At 54.3% G+C, this 13,835-nt stretch overlaps 1 protein-coding gene across 3 annotated transcripts in view; it reads right to left on the reverse strand.

Moving 5' to 3' along the window:
- Positions 1–13,835, reverse strand: part of SIPA1L2 (signal induced proliferation associated 1 like 2) — a 118,646-nt gene that overhangs the window by 61,371 nt on the left and 43,440 nt on the right. For all 3 annotated transcript variants that reach the window (XM_080651210.1, XM_080651211.1, XM_080651209.1), the window contains exon 2: positions 928–2,655. In XM_080651210.1, the coding sequence (XP_080507336.1) occupies positions 928–2,404 (1,477 nt within the window). In that variant the 5' untranslated portion in view covers positions 2,405–2,655. The remainder of the gene's footprint in view (positions 1–927; positions 2,656–13,835) is intronic.

A 13,835-nucleotide genomic window follows, 5' to 3' on the forward strand; every position in this document is an offset into this window, starting at 1 on the left:
CAGCTTTTCCCAAGGTCCTTTTCTCTCCCGGTTCCACCGGGACTCACAGGACACCGAGCCATCGCTCCAGGCTACAGGGTGCCCGCCGCTCAGACCTCCCTGGTTTCCGGAGACCTTGGCCGTCCTGAGGGCTGAGCGGGGATCTTGTGGGATGTCCCTCAGCTGCGATTTGTCTGACGTTCTTCCCTATTCAGACTGAGGTTCCCATCGTATCTTACCCTGTAAGCCCACTTACAGGCGTGGAGGGAAACTAACGCTGTCTGTCACGCGGATCATACATTCTTTCCACAACGGTTTAACTCTTCCAATGCATCGCACAGCCCAGGAGGGGCTGCCAACATGTACAACCGAAAAGGTGAAGCAGAGGTGCGGGGGGACGTACGGGAAAGGCTAGAGGGAAAACCACACAGCTATCTACTGGAAACGGCGGGAGAGATCGCTCCGAGGAATCGGAGAGGGACCGAGGGGACCGGGGAAATCGTCTTAAAAAGCGTAAATCTCGCCCGGCCGGCGTGGCTCAGTGGGGAGGGTTGGCCTATGAACCATGAGATCCTGGTTTGATTCCCCGGTCAGGGCACCTGCCCAGGTTGCAGGCTCGATCCCCAGTGTGGGGCGTGCCGATCAATGATTCTCTCTCGCCACTGATGTTTCTCTCTCTCCACTCCTCTCTGAAATCACTGGAAATATATTTACAAAAAAAAAAAAGCGCACATCTCCATCAAGTCTAAACTGGGGATCGCAAATCAGCCAAGGCAGGAGACGGGGGATGTCTAAAGAAGGGACTGGTCTAGAGCGACGGGAACCAGCCCGTGGACAGAGGCCTTGGAGGAAGGTGCTGGGTCCATGTCCCGCCCAAGCGGCCCTGAAGGATGCTCGCTGGGACGCACACTCGCTCGCACGCGCGCACACACACGCAGGGCCCCTCACCTTTCCCGTAGAAGAACTTGCGGTAGTAGTAGGCCCCGAGGTCAATGTGCTCGATGATGTAGCGCTTGACCTTCTCCCTGTGGATGGGCTGGTTCTCTCGCGGCACCTCCAGGACCGACACGCCCGCGTTGGTGCAGTGAGAGCTGAGGGAGGACTCGAAGGAGCAGTTCTCCCCGGAGCCGAGCGAGGACGCGTTGGCCCTGGACAGCGCGATCCTCCGGTCCCCCTCCCCGCCGGTCTCGTTCCTAAAGTGAGGGCAGCTCAGGACGAGGTCGTTGCTCTTCCCGTCGCCCTCGTCAGCGTCCAGGTTCTCTTTGGAGTTGAGGTCCTCCTTGCTCCCCAGCGGGGACTCACAGGTGCCCGTCGGGCCCGCGGGCGCCTGCGTCTGGGATGCCGCGGAGGCCCCGGTGGTCATGTTCTTCCTTTTCCCCACGTTCGCCCGCGTGGCCATGGCTTCGTTGATGTTAAACAAGATGCTCTGGACGTCGTAGTGTGCAAAACAGCGCTGGCAGTTCCACGGACGGACGCCCCGCTCCGGACGGCCGTCGTCCAGATCCGACGTGAACTTGAACGTCTCGTGTTCGCTTCTCACCGTGCGCAGCTTTCGGAAGAGGGACGTTTCCACGGACTCCGACTTCAACCTCCGCTTGAAAGGCTTGTCCCTGTCCCTGCCCCTGAGGAAGGCGCCGTCCATGTAATCGAATCCTGAGATGCGGACGAACTCTCCGCGGGAGATCTGCGCGGCGGCGTGGAGGCTGGGCGACACGGCCGGGTTGCAGGAGAAGAACTCGGGGAATCCGAAAGGGGCCGCGGCCTTGTGGTCATAATTCTCTACCCGGTACCCTCTGAGCATCGCGAAGAAGTTCTCCCCGGACAGGCCCTGCCGGTCGATGGAGGAGGTGCTCCCGTACTCCCGGTGCAGCGCCGCCCCCGTGTTGGGGTTCACCGCGTTCTGGTCTAAGACGTCCTCGGCGTCGATGTCGCTGATGGTGACGTCACTGTTGCTCCTCTGCCTGATGGGGTGAAGTCCCCTTTGGGGGGAGTGGACGAAGATGTCCCCGACGGTGTACTTGGCCTCCGCAAAGTCCAGCTCGAGCTGGTCCTCGGGGTGCCCGTCGCCCTGGCTGCTCTGCCCGTTGTGCACGATGGAGGCGACACTGTCGTAGCTGCTCGGGGACTGGCTGCCCCACAGCGCCTTGCAGGCCGGCTCCTTGGGGCAGTCCTTCTTCGGGGGCCACTCGGACACCCTGGCCCTCACGCCCATCTTGGGCACCGCGGGGGTGCCATTGGCCGGGCCCCCACTCTCGCTGGCACTGGAGACGCTTAAGGGAGCGGCGGGTCCCACGCTCCCGTTGATGGCTTTGAATTTCCGAGCAAAGTAATCGTCGGACTGCATGGCTCTGGGCGGGTCCTTGAACTTGGAAGGGGCCCGGCCGAGCTTGTGCTTCCCTTCCTGTGGCTGCCGCGGGTCGCTCATGTCGACGCGGGCGGAGCGCCGCGTCTCAGCGGAGAGACGGACGCAAAGCCAGTCACATCGCTATTGGGCCCCGGAATTCAACGCGGAGACGAGGCTTCTTCTAGAGCCGCGCTTTCTCCTGGTCACCAAAAGCAAACAGCATCCTCAGAGGGCGCTGCCTCCATCCCCGGCGTGCATCTCCGGGATATTTCATACAGCCCCGAGCTCTTCACAAGGATTCCCGAGACAGCGGCCGTGACTGCTTCCTTCACCTGAATGAAAGGACAGGCAACAGCGTTAACAATTACAGCTCAGGTTCAACACATGCTCCGTGTGGTTTCTCACCTGTCCTGCTCCCCGCCTGCCGCCCGCCTGAGTCCTCCAACGTCATGAAGCTGCGTCTCTCTGCCCCGCTGCCCATCCGCTCCTCCTGCGGGAACGCTGCCCGCACCGCCTACGTGGCTGATGGAGCGCACGGCACATAGTCGGCAGGAGCCTCTCAGGGCCTGCCCAGGGCACCTGCAGCCCCAGCTGCCCCTGGGCCGAGCTCGCCCCCTGCTCCCACAGCCCCTGTCTGCACCGACCAGCACAGTGTCCATATCCCCCGAAGGTCTGGTTTTCCCAGCAGCCTCTGCTCCCACAGCCCCTGTCTGCACCGACCAGCACAGTGTCCTTGTCCCCCGAAGGTCTGGTTTACCCAGCAGCCTCTGCTCCCACAGCCCGTCTGCACCGACCAGCACAGTGTCCATATCCTCCGAAGGTCTAGTTTTCCCAGCAGCCTCTGCTCCCACAGCCCCTGTCTGCACCGACCAGCACAGTGTCCATATCCCCCGAAGGTCTGGTTTACCCAGCAGCCTCTGCTCCCACAGCCCCTGTCTGCACCGACCAGCACAGTGTCCATATCCCCCGAAGGTCTGGTTTACCCAGCAGCCTCTGCTCCCACAGCCCCTGTCTGCACCTACCAGCACAGTGTCCTTATCCCCTGAAGGTCTGGTTTACCCAGCAGCCTCTGCTCCCACAGCCCCTGTCTGCACCGACCAGCACAGTGTCCATATCCTCCGAAGGTCTGGTTTACCCAGCAGCCTCTGCTCCCACAACCCCTGTCTGCACCGACCAGCACAGTGTCCATATCCTCCGAATGTCTGGTTTACCCAGCAGCCTCTGCTCCCACAGCCCCTGTCTGCACCGACCAGCACAGTGTCCATATCCCCCGAAGGTCTGGTTTACCCAGCAGCCTCTGCTCCCACAGCCCCTGTCTGCACCGACCAGCACAGTGTCCTTGTCCCCTGAAGGTCTGGTTTACCCAGCAGCCTCTGCTCCCACAGCCCCTGTCTGCACCGACCAGCACAGTGTCCTTGTCCCCTGAAGCTCTGGTTTACCCAGCAGCCTCCTCCATGACTAACTTCAAGCTCCGCTCCCCAGGAACTATGCCTTTCATCTCCGTATCGCGTTACCTACGAAGGTAGCCTGGCTTAAACCAGGTCATCAAGCAACATTTCAATCAGGTTATCTTGAGAGTAAGGCGATGGGCGAGCCACTGCTAGCATATCACCGGTGAGTCTTGGAGACCAGTGTTATAGTTAGTTAAAACTGAGCCGCTGGTCAGGACTGCCCCCGGAGCAAATGGATTGGAAAACCACAAAAGGCACACGTTATGAGCCCATTCAAGAAAACAACGGTTACAATTATACAGCAGGCTTATCATAAAGCGTAACTACCGTGAAAATGCTTCTTTTTCATATCACAGCCCATTGCCTCTAGTACTAACGTGCACAATTGGGCAGGGAATAAAAAGAGGAACAAACCATCCCGCAGCCACTGTCTCGGGGCCAAGGAGGGGAGCGAGGAGCTGAGGAGTGCTCCCCCACCTCCCTGAAGGCCTGATCACCTGAAATGCACTCCCCATAAAATCACCACGTCCAGGTACATTCAGCCTGGTATCGAGTGAAGCTATGGCTGTATAACTATAACACAATCCATTAGCTCACACTCGCATCACAGCAGACTACTGAATCTGAGACAGTTTGGTAAGTGGGCTATTATTAAGTAACAATGGCCATAAATGGATATAGATGTTCAATAATAATCGCACTGCTGACTGCTTTTGGCAGATTCGGACGTGAAAATCGGTTCTTAGGCATTTATCACAGACTAAATATTGGAGCAGTACCAAAGATAAATGTTTGGGGGCATGAGAACATAAAAGAAGAGCAAAATTCTCCTTCTTGGACTTTTATAACACAGCGGGTAGATGACCTGTGAAAGAACATAAAGTATTTTCTTGGAGCCCTAGCTGGTTTGGCTAGGGGATAGAGCATCTGCCTGTGGACTGAAGGGTCCCAGGTTCGATTCCCGGTCGGGGCACAGGCCCGGGCTGCAGGCTCGATCCCCAGGGTGGGGCGTGCAGGAGGCAGCCGATCCATGATTCTCATCATTGATGTTTCTCTCACTCTCTCCCTCTCCCTTCCTCTCTGAAATCAATAAAAATATATATATATTTAAAAAGTATTTTCTTGGTGGAGTATTCACTATGGTGTCAGACACGTTCTTATTTGCAGGCATTTCCAAAGTGCCCACAGAAGCCGATGCCCCGGGTATATGTAGTTCAGGACTTTTTCATCCGAGGAGAGCAGGGACGCAATCAGAAGTGCTTGAGCATTCGGACCGCACTGGGACCCGGAGTAGGACTGCTTCATAGTGAGTTATAACCCACCGTGAACGGAAGGGCCAGTCAAACGTTTGTGAGGTGTACTGAGGTGTACGCTCCTTGAAAGTTGGTCCTGCTCGGCCCTGTTCACGCCTGTGCCCCAGCCCCCCCGAGGCGTGCGGGCACTTACTTGGGATTCATTCCCACCCACCGTCTAAATGGAAGTGGCTGTCAACCAAAGGACCCCCAACGTGCCTGGAGCACAGCGATTCTTGATTCCCTCTGTCCGGCTTCCTTACTGGATCCTCCTCTGGCTGACCATGGTTTAAATGCTGACCATCCTCAGGGCTTATTGCAGGCTCCATGTCCCTGTGTAATTCTATTCGTTTCATGCGCCACCTCCGAAATGCATCCACAGCCTAGAGGTGCCTCTTACCCGACACCGCAGGCCGACCTGTGGGCCTCTTCCATCCTCTGCCCACCCCCCTCGCACCCGGTCCTCCTCCCCAGCTGCTCAGGAGCGGGACCGCCACCACCTGCCGCCCACGCCCAGCACCAAAGCTCAGCCTCCTCCCTCACAGTCCACATCCCATCGGGCTCGTCAACTTGACCTTCCGAATGTCCTCAAGTCCACGCAGACCTTGCTATCTCAACGGCCACCACCAGAGCTAAAACCGCGGTCGTTTTCTTTTCTTAAATGTGTTTTTATTGGTTTCAGAGAGGAAGGGCAAGGGAGAGAGAGAGAGAGAGAAACATCAATGATGAGAGAGAATCATGGGTCAGCTGCCTCCTGCACGCCCCACACTGGGGATCAAGCCTGCAACCCAGGCACGTGCCCTTGACCAGGAATGGAACCATGACCTCCTGGTTCATAGGTCGATTGTCAACCATAGAGCCATGCCGGGCGGGCTCATTGCTCGTTTTTAAGTCAATTCGTTTATCAGTAAATATTCATTCATATATAATGAAAGAAAATGTTATCAACTCATAAATCCAGTTTTTCAGCTAACATTTTTAGAACTTTTGATATAGGAAACAGGGAGGTAAAACTTTGCATCTAGATCTCCTTGGCTCTTTAGAATGATCTATTGAAGTAGATATAATGGTTGCAACTTCACAGCTGGGAACTGAGGCTCAGGAGGAGAGTAACTTTGCCACAGTCTCAGCTGGCAGGTGGCAGGCCTGGAACTCTGCCGAGGACCCCGGTGCAAGGATGCGTCTCTGCTTTCACAGTGCTCGGGGCGTAGAGGAGGTTAGTAACCAGCGGACAGGCTGCTGTAAGTGTGTGTATTTCTCTTACAGCAGATGGTGCCGTGGGGGCCCAAATTAAGATGCCGTAGGGCCCACGCTAAGGTTTGAGAAGAGCCCAATATATGACCTGAGATCTGTCTAAAAACACCGCTATTGCCCGGCCGGCGTGGCTCAGTGGTTGAGCATCGACCTAGGAACCAGGAGGTCACGGTTCGATTCCCGCTCAGGGCACATGCCCGGGTTGCGGGCTCCATCCCTAGTAGGGGGCGTGCAGGGGGCAGCCGATCCATGATGCTCTCTCATCATGGATGTTTCTATCCTTCTCTCCCTTCCTCTCTGAAATCCATAGAAACATATTTTTTAAAAAATGAGCAATGTAAATGAGTAAGATACATAACAGCCATCTGCAAGGAGCACAGTCATGTTTAGCAAATATATCGTGGTAACTGCTGATGTCCGTGAGAAGCAGAATGGCAACACAGAACGGCAGTAACTGACTCGCAACCGTTTAGCTGATTCTGCAAGAAGCAAACAGAAGCTTCCGGAAGGTGGAAGAGATGCCCAAAGCAATCACCCGGCAGGCGCTGGTCCCTTCCCAGCAACGACGTCTATTTAAATTCTTTTAGGGCCATCACTGTATTATAATGAGATCATTATGGAGCTTGTAACTTTTCCGTGTGTCAATAAAAGGCAGAAGCCAATTCCTGCTGGTAAGTCACTTTCGCGCATCCATCCATCCATCCATCCATCCACCCACCCACTTGTGGGTCAAAAGCAGAATACACAAGGAGCTGCTTTGTTAAATGGGATGTTTTGATCGTGGAATTTCTCAAGTAGACAGAAGAGCAGCTGTGGGTACGGACTATTCCCCGGACACCTTCTAAACCAGAAAGAGATAAAAACAGAGGGTTCTGCCCCTCGTTCCCTCAGGAGGTTATTAGTTCTATTTTTTTAGCAATGTGGCCCTGAATTACAGATAACACAGTGGGAAGGCATGCCTTCCAATTAATAATTCAAGCCGAGGCATTTGCGTCTTAGGAAAACTCAGCAAGAGCAAAACGGAATTTCTGTCAAGCGCCAACCGACTGGGGCTGTACTTTTGTTGTTTTCGCTTTAAAAATCACAGGAAATAAGCTGTTCTATTATTTGGATAAAGGTGTGGTGACATCCGGTGACAAGGAAGGTTGGAACCTGAGCATTTTACAATAAAAATCTGGCAGGCTTAGAGCCTACAAAGCAATCTCCTAGGGGCCACCCAGGGCAGAATCCTCTTACTGGCTTCTCACTCACCCTACTGAGCACTAAACCCGCAGCGAAAACACAAAACTAAAACCAATCAATACTATTGCAAACGGAACTAAACATACGCAGCCACTCCCTTCAATGAGCTCTTTGTGAGAACGCACCAAGTGAGCCCAGAAGCCATCAAGTCGGAAGATGCTTCCTTTCTGCTCGGCACAAAGGCGTGAAAGCGAACCTGCCAACCCGCACAACAGTCGAGTGTTTGATTTCTGAAAAATAGTAATTTTAGCAGCAAACACAGGACCAGCCCCATTCACTCACCACGCACTCAAAGCCATCCCGGCATTGTTCGCGTGTTTATCGGAATTACAGGGTAGCGACTTGTTGAGCAGCTTTATGGGGTTTATTATCTGATACAAAAACCTCTTCTCGGCCCAGGAACTAAGTGTATTCAGCTCCACTCCGCACCGCACTGGATGCTGGGCCTGGGGAGCGTGGAAGATGAATGACGGAGCCTCCTAATCCTCACAGCTTAGCTGGCGAAGAGAGGCACACGCATAGCAAGTGATGAAGAAGTGGAGTTAAAGGAACAGGATGCCACTGTGACTAGCACGTGATGAAAGCGGTCCACGTGCGTGTGCCCACACGTGGACGTGCTCCATGCAGCGGAGTCTGGGAATGGACTCCCGTGTGGCCAGCAGAAGGCAAGGAAACAGAGCGTCAGAGGCCTGTGTCCCACGCCTGAGGGCCCTGGCCTGAGGCAGGCGATGTGTCATTAGCAACGTGAAGCGGATTTCACCACCGACCTGGGACTTGGGAGGGGAGTGCTGGTTCCCGGACCTCAGCCTCGGTCTCACTGTGATTAGAAGAAGCCCTCTGACCCCGACACTGGGGTGACCCAGCCTGCCTTTCCTGTATGCTCCCCTGTGGAACCAGAACTGGCATCTGGCCTGGGCAAAGGAACCCCATCACTGTGCCTGCATTCACAGCGCCCGTTGGCAAGGCCCCAATGGCAGGCAGGTCTGCCTGGCTATGTCCGAATCCGCAGTCCTGCCACCTAGGAGGACATATCTATTCCACAAACAAATGGAAAGACGTCCCATGTTCATGGACTGGAAGACTGAGTGTTCTTAAGATCGCTTCTACAGACACAATGCAATCTCTACCAAAATCCCAATGACTCCCTTTCCAAAAACAGAACCCCCCCCCACCCCCCGCTAAAATCCATGGCATCTCAAGGGACATCAACCAGTCCAAACCGTCTTGAGATCAAAGGACAAAGGTGGAGGTCTCTCGCCAGATCTGGTTTCACGAGTTTCTACAGGGACCCAGTGATGAAAACAGTGTGGTTCTGGTCTAAAGAGACGTGCAGACCAGCCTGTCAGACGAGAGAATGAAATGCTCGTGCACGTGGTGGAAGGATCCTCGACGCGGGTGCCAAGGCTCTGCGGCAGGGACAGGACGGTCTTCTCAACAAATGGCGCCGGGGCCGCTGGGTAGCCACACGCGGAAGAATCAAGGTGGACCCTTCCCTCGCCCCAGACATGAAAATCCACTTCACACGGAGCACGTGGACCTCAATGTCAGAGCTACATGAGAACATGGGCAAAAGCTACATGACAGCACGGCAATGGGCCTGGCGATGCTCACTGGATAGGACACTGAAAGCACAGGGACAGAAGCAGGGATGAGCTGGCCTTCATCCCAACCACAAACGCCTGTGCCCCAAAGGACACTCTCAACAGAGTGATGTGAAAGGCAACTCAGGGGATGGGAGAATGCGTGTGCAAGTGACATATCTGATGAGGGAACTCCTACCGGGTACAGCGTCCCACTGAGCCCATCACCGGAGACCCCATCGCCGGAGACCCCACTGTGCGCGGGTCCTGCTCCAGCCAGCAAGGGTCCGGGGCTGGGTCTTTAGGAAGATTCCCCATCCCAGCCACCCAAGGGACACCCGCACCCCCCATGACCACACCCCCTGAAACGGGAGATTCCGTTTCTCACAGCTCAATCACTGCCCTCCTGGATTGAAAGGGGCATGACACAGACCACTCGCAAAAATACCTGCCGGCTTTGACGGATGGAAGACATCAGCTGTTAACGGGCAGCTTTCTACTCAACCGTAAGTGGCAGTCGGCACTCATCAGTCTAATACGAGATGACAGCACAGAATTACTTCCGCCGACAATGGCAGGTTTGACCCCACGGGACTGTGTGAGATCCATTCGTCCAGGGAAAGATAAAAGGGGGCTGAGCAGGTGGCTGGAGCATCCAGGGACGAGGCTGCGGTCCGCCAGCGCCCACAAAGCCGGGGAATATCGGCCACACGTGTGTTTTTGAAGCTGTCACAATTTAAAGTCTCTCTAAACATCTACTGTTTAATCTGACTCTCCCTCGTGAATGTCTGGCTTCGGCTCAAACTGAGTCAACATTTCCATTAGAAATTTCTATTTGCACATTCCCACGGTGACCCCCAGGCTGCCCAAACTCGAACCCTAAGAGTGAGGAGAGAGCCAGTTTTCTAGAGAAGTAATTACATGACCCACTTGTTGCAGACAAGCTGCTCTCCCCAGGGGCGACTCCGGCCAAAGGAAAATGAATGTGAGCGGGGACATCACTGCCATGATCACGCTCACGCTGGTCACGAGTCACTGACGGACTTTGTACCCTGGAGCGGGCGGTTGAGCAGCAGTGGCTGCCTCATTCGCAGGCTCACAGGTGAGGGCTCAGCAAGAAGATCAGACACAGCTGAGGGCCACCATCCACCCCAGGGACCATTCCCAGAGACGACAAACCACCCCATTCGCCTCCGCATCACCTCCTCCCCGAGGGCCCCTCACTCAGCTCATAATTAGTGTGGAGCTCAGAATAGCTGTATTGTTCGCCATCCACCCTCCCATGATACTAAGGCTCATAGCAGACAAAACATTTGTGTGATAACCCCAAACAATGATCAGCTCAATAAATTCACTCATTTATTATTTCAACAAACACTATACGGTATGTGTCCTGTAAGGCAGGTGACTCAGCGCCGCAGGGGTCCGTGGAGAGGGACACGTCGGCCCCCCTGTCTGGTGAGAGTGGACATGCACACCCCGCAAGGTCCCAGCTCTGACCAGGGCAGTGGGGACACGTCATTGGCCTTCCAGCCAAGTCCTGGCGGGGATCACGTGGGCCAGGCCAGGTGAGAAGACAGGGCGTGGCTGCAGGCAGTGTGTGCAAAGGCCCGAGAGGGGAGATCGCCCGGTCCACGCAGGGGCTGGAGCAGAAAAAAACAAGCAAAGGAGAGGAGGCAGAGGTGCAGAAGAGCACCATGCAAGGGGCAGGAACCGCTGGGGTACCGAGGGGCCAGCATAAGGCCAGAGCATCAAATACGAGAATTCCAAGGCCTGGCTGGTGTGGCTCAGTGGTTGAGCATCGACCTGGGAACCTGGAGGTCATGGTTCGATTCCCAGTCAGGACACATGCCCGTGTTTTGGGCTCCATCCCCAGTGCGGGACGTGCAGGAGGCAACCGATCCATGATGCTCACCATGGATGTTTCTACCTCTCTCTCCCTCTCCCTTCCTCTCTGAAATCAATAAAAAGATATATTTTTAAAAAAACTATGATTGTAACTGTCATGGCATTTGGTGAGAGCTTCCGTTATCTGGGAAATTCACTTCAGTGGGACAAGGTTTTCCTAATGATTGCAAATCTGTGAGGGCCTGCTCAGTGCCTACATGCTGGGGCCTGAGGTCCAGGCTTGGGGCACAAATGCAAAAGGAAAGGCCAATAAGCCTTATTTTTTTTAACTGAAAATCTGCTAATCAAACATGTATTTCTTTTTCTTTTTTTCAATCCTCACCCGAGGATATAGTTTTATTAATTTTAGGGATAGAGGGGGAGAGAGAGAAAGAGAGAAAGAGAGAGAGAGAGAGAGGGAGAGAGAGAGAGAGAAACTTCGGTTGGTTGCATCCTGTCTACTCCCCAACCAGGGCTCGAACTCGCCACCTTTCGCTGTACAGAACGACACTCCAGGCAAGCCGCCGGCCAGGGCGAACGTACATTTCAAGGTTAAACACACCAAAGCCATGACCAATAGCATTTCTCTTCTTGATCACATTTCAACTTGGGTTTCTCTATGTCCTAACTCACCACAGCACACTGCTGCCTTGGGTGACAGTGACCAGCAGACTCCCCCCGGGGCACTGTGACTCCCGGACACACAGGGAAAGAGACGCCGAGTCAACACGCTTTGGCGGTGAGCACGGTGACAGCGACTCTCTTTCTTCGCTCCTGGGCAGGAGCAGGGAATCGCTGACCAAATGCATGATGGGAAGACACCGCACTCCTAGCTCCCCAGGAGACAGAGCTCGGGACTTCTCTCATCTGCAGCTGCCCTCTCTCACTCTGGATTCTTGTTGTCGCATGAAACCTGTGTCGGTGACGCTACCGCGTCGCGGCACCAAATGACATCATGCAGAGCCGAGCGGGTGCGCGTCATTCCCAGGCCCGTCTGCCTGAGCTCAGCAGAAGGTTGAACCATCGCGATCCGGTGGAGGATGTGTGGTCACATGACAGCCGGTCAAATATTGACACTGCTCAGTGTTTCACACATGAGCGTCCTTTGCCAGCCATCCCCCGTGTCAGACTTTATTACCAAGCCGGGCGGGGGGGGGGGGGGGTGTTTTTACCTCCTGCATTCTCAAACCAACACCGGACTTACAACACAAAGGCAGCTTTAACTTCATCAACCAGAGGCTGTGGGGAAATATTTAGGCAAGACATCCTGCTGACGGCAGCCGTATTTTCCACCAGGAAAGCAGTTAAGCAGCGTCACACGAACCAGGCAAACGTTTGGAAAAACAGCCCGCTCTGCGCTTCCAGGCACTAAGAATTGAGACCGTTGCTGTTGCCGCCGCTCGGGTCACAGTCAGGAGCGGCGGCTCGGCCAGGCCCATTTCAGGGCATCCACTCCCCATCTTCCTACCCAGACAGCAGGAACCTCCACCTTCTACCCGGGATGAAAATCCTGTTTCCAAATGTTATTTAAAATATTCAAGAACAGCCCTGGCTGCTGTGGCTCCGTGGATAGAGCGTCAGCCTGCGGCCTGAAGCGTCCCGGGTTCGATTCCAGACAAGGGCACATGTCTGGGTTGCAGACTCAATCCCCAGTGGGGGGGCGTGCGGGAAGCAGCAGATCAATGATTCTCTCTCATCATTGATGTTTCTCTCTCTCCCTTTCCCTTCCTCTTTGAAATCAATAAAAATATATTTTAAATAAAATATATTCAAGAATATTTTAAGGCCCAGCCGGTATGGCTCGGTGGTTGAGCATCGACCTATGAACCAGGAGGCCATGGTTCGATTCCCGGTCAGGGCACGTGCCCGGGTTGTGGGCTTAATCCCCAGTGTGGGGCATGCAGGAGGCAGCCGATCCATGATTCTCTCTCATCACTGATGTTTCTCTCTCTCTCCCTCTCCCTTCCTCTCTGAAATCAATACAAATATAAAAAGAAAAGAAAGTAAATTGAAACCAAAGGTAGTGGTCAGGCAAGAAGAGCGCCAGGAACTAGGGGAGGGAGAAGAGCTCTCGGGGAGTGGGCGAGATGTGTGCAGGGCCCCAGAGACGGTGCCCCTGAGTCTCTGTGGAGAGAAAGGGCGCATCCCTCCGGCTGTGCTCCGCCCGGCGTGGGGTGAGGGACACCTGGGTGTGGCTGGAGCAAATGATTCATCACGAAGTGAACAGGAAAAGCAAAAGCTGGAAAGACTAGTTATTTCGGCTGAAGTGTCGAGAGTGAAAAGCTAAGCTAAGGAATTTTAACTCTATCTTTTTTTTAAAATATATTTTTATTGATGTCAGAGAGGAAGGGAGAGAGAGAGAGAGAGAGAGAGAGAGAGAAACATCAACAATAAGAGAGTATCAAGGATCGGCTGCCTCCTGCACGCTCCCCACTGGAGATCGAGCCCATAACCCAGGCATGTGCCCTGATTGGGAATCAAACTATGACCTTCTTTTTTTTTTTTTTTTTAATATATTTTTATTGATATTTTTACAGAGAGGAAGGGAGAGGGATAGAGAGCCAGAAACATCGATGAGAGAGAAACATCGATCAGCTGCCTCATGCACACCTCCCACTGGGGATGTGCCCGCAACCAAGGTACATGCCCTTGACCGGAATCGAACCTGGGACCCTTCAGTCCGTAGGCCGACGCTCTATCCACTGAGCCAAACCAGTTTCGGCCAAACTATGACCTTCTGATTCATAGGTCTACACTCAACCTCTGAGCCACGCCAGCTGAGCTTAACTTTACCTTGAAATCAACA

The sequence above is a fragment of the Plecotus auritus genome, assembly GCF_963455305.1.
Source record: "Plecotus auritus genome assembly, chromosome: 14".
In the NCBI taxonomy this organism is placed as follows: Eukaryota; Metazoa; Chordata; class Mammalia; order Chiroptera; family Vespertilionidae; genus Plecotus; species Plecotus auritus.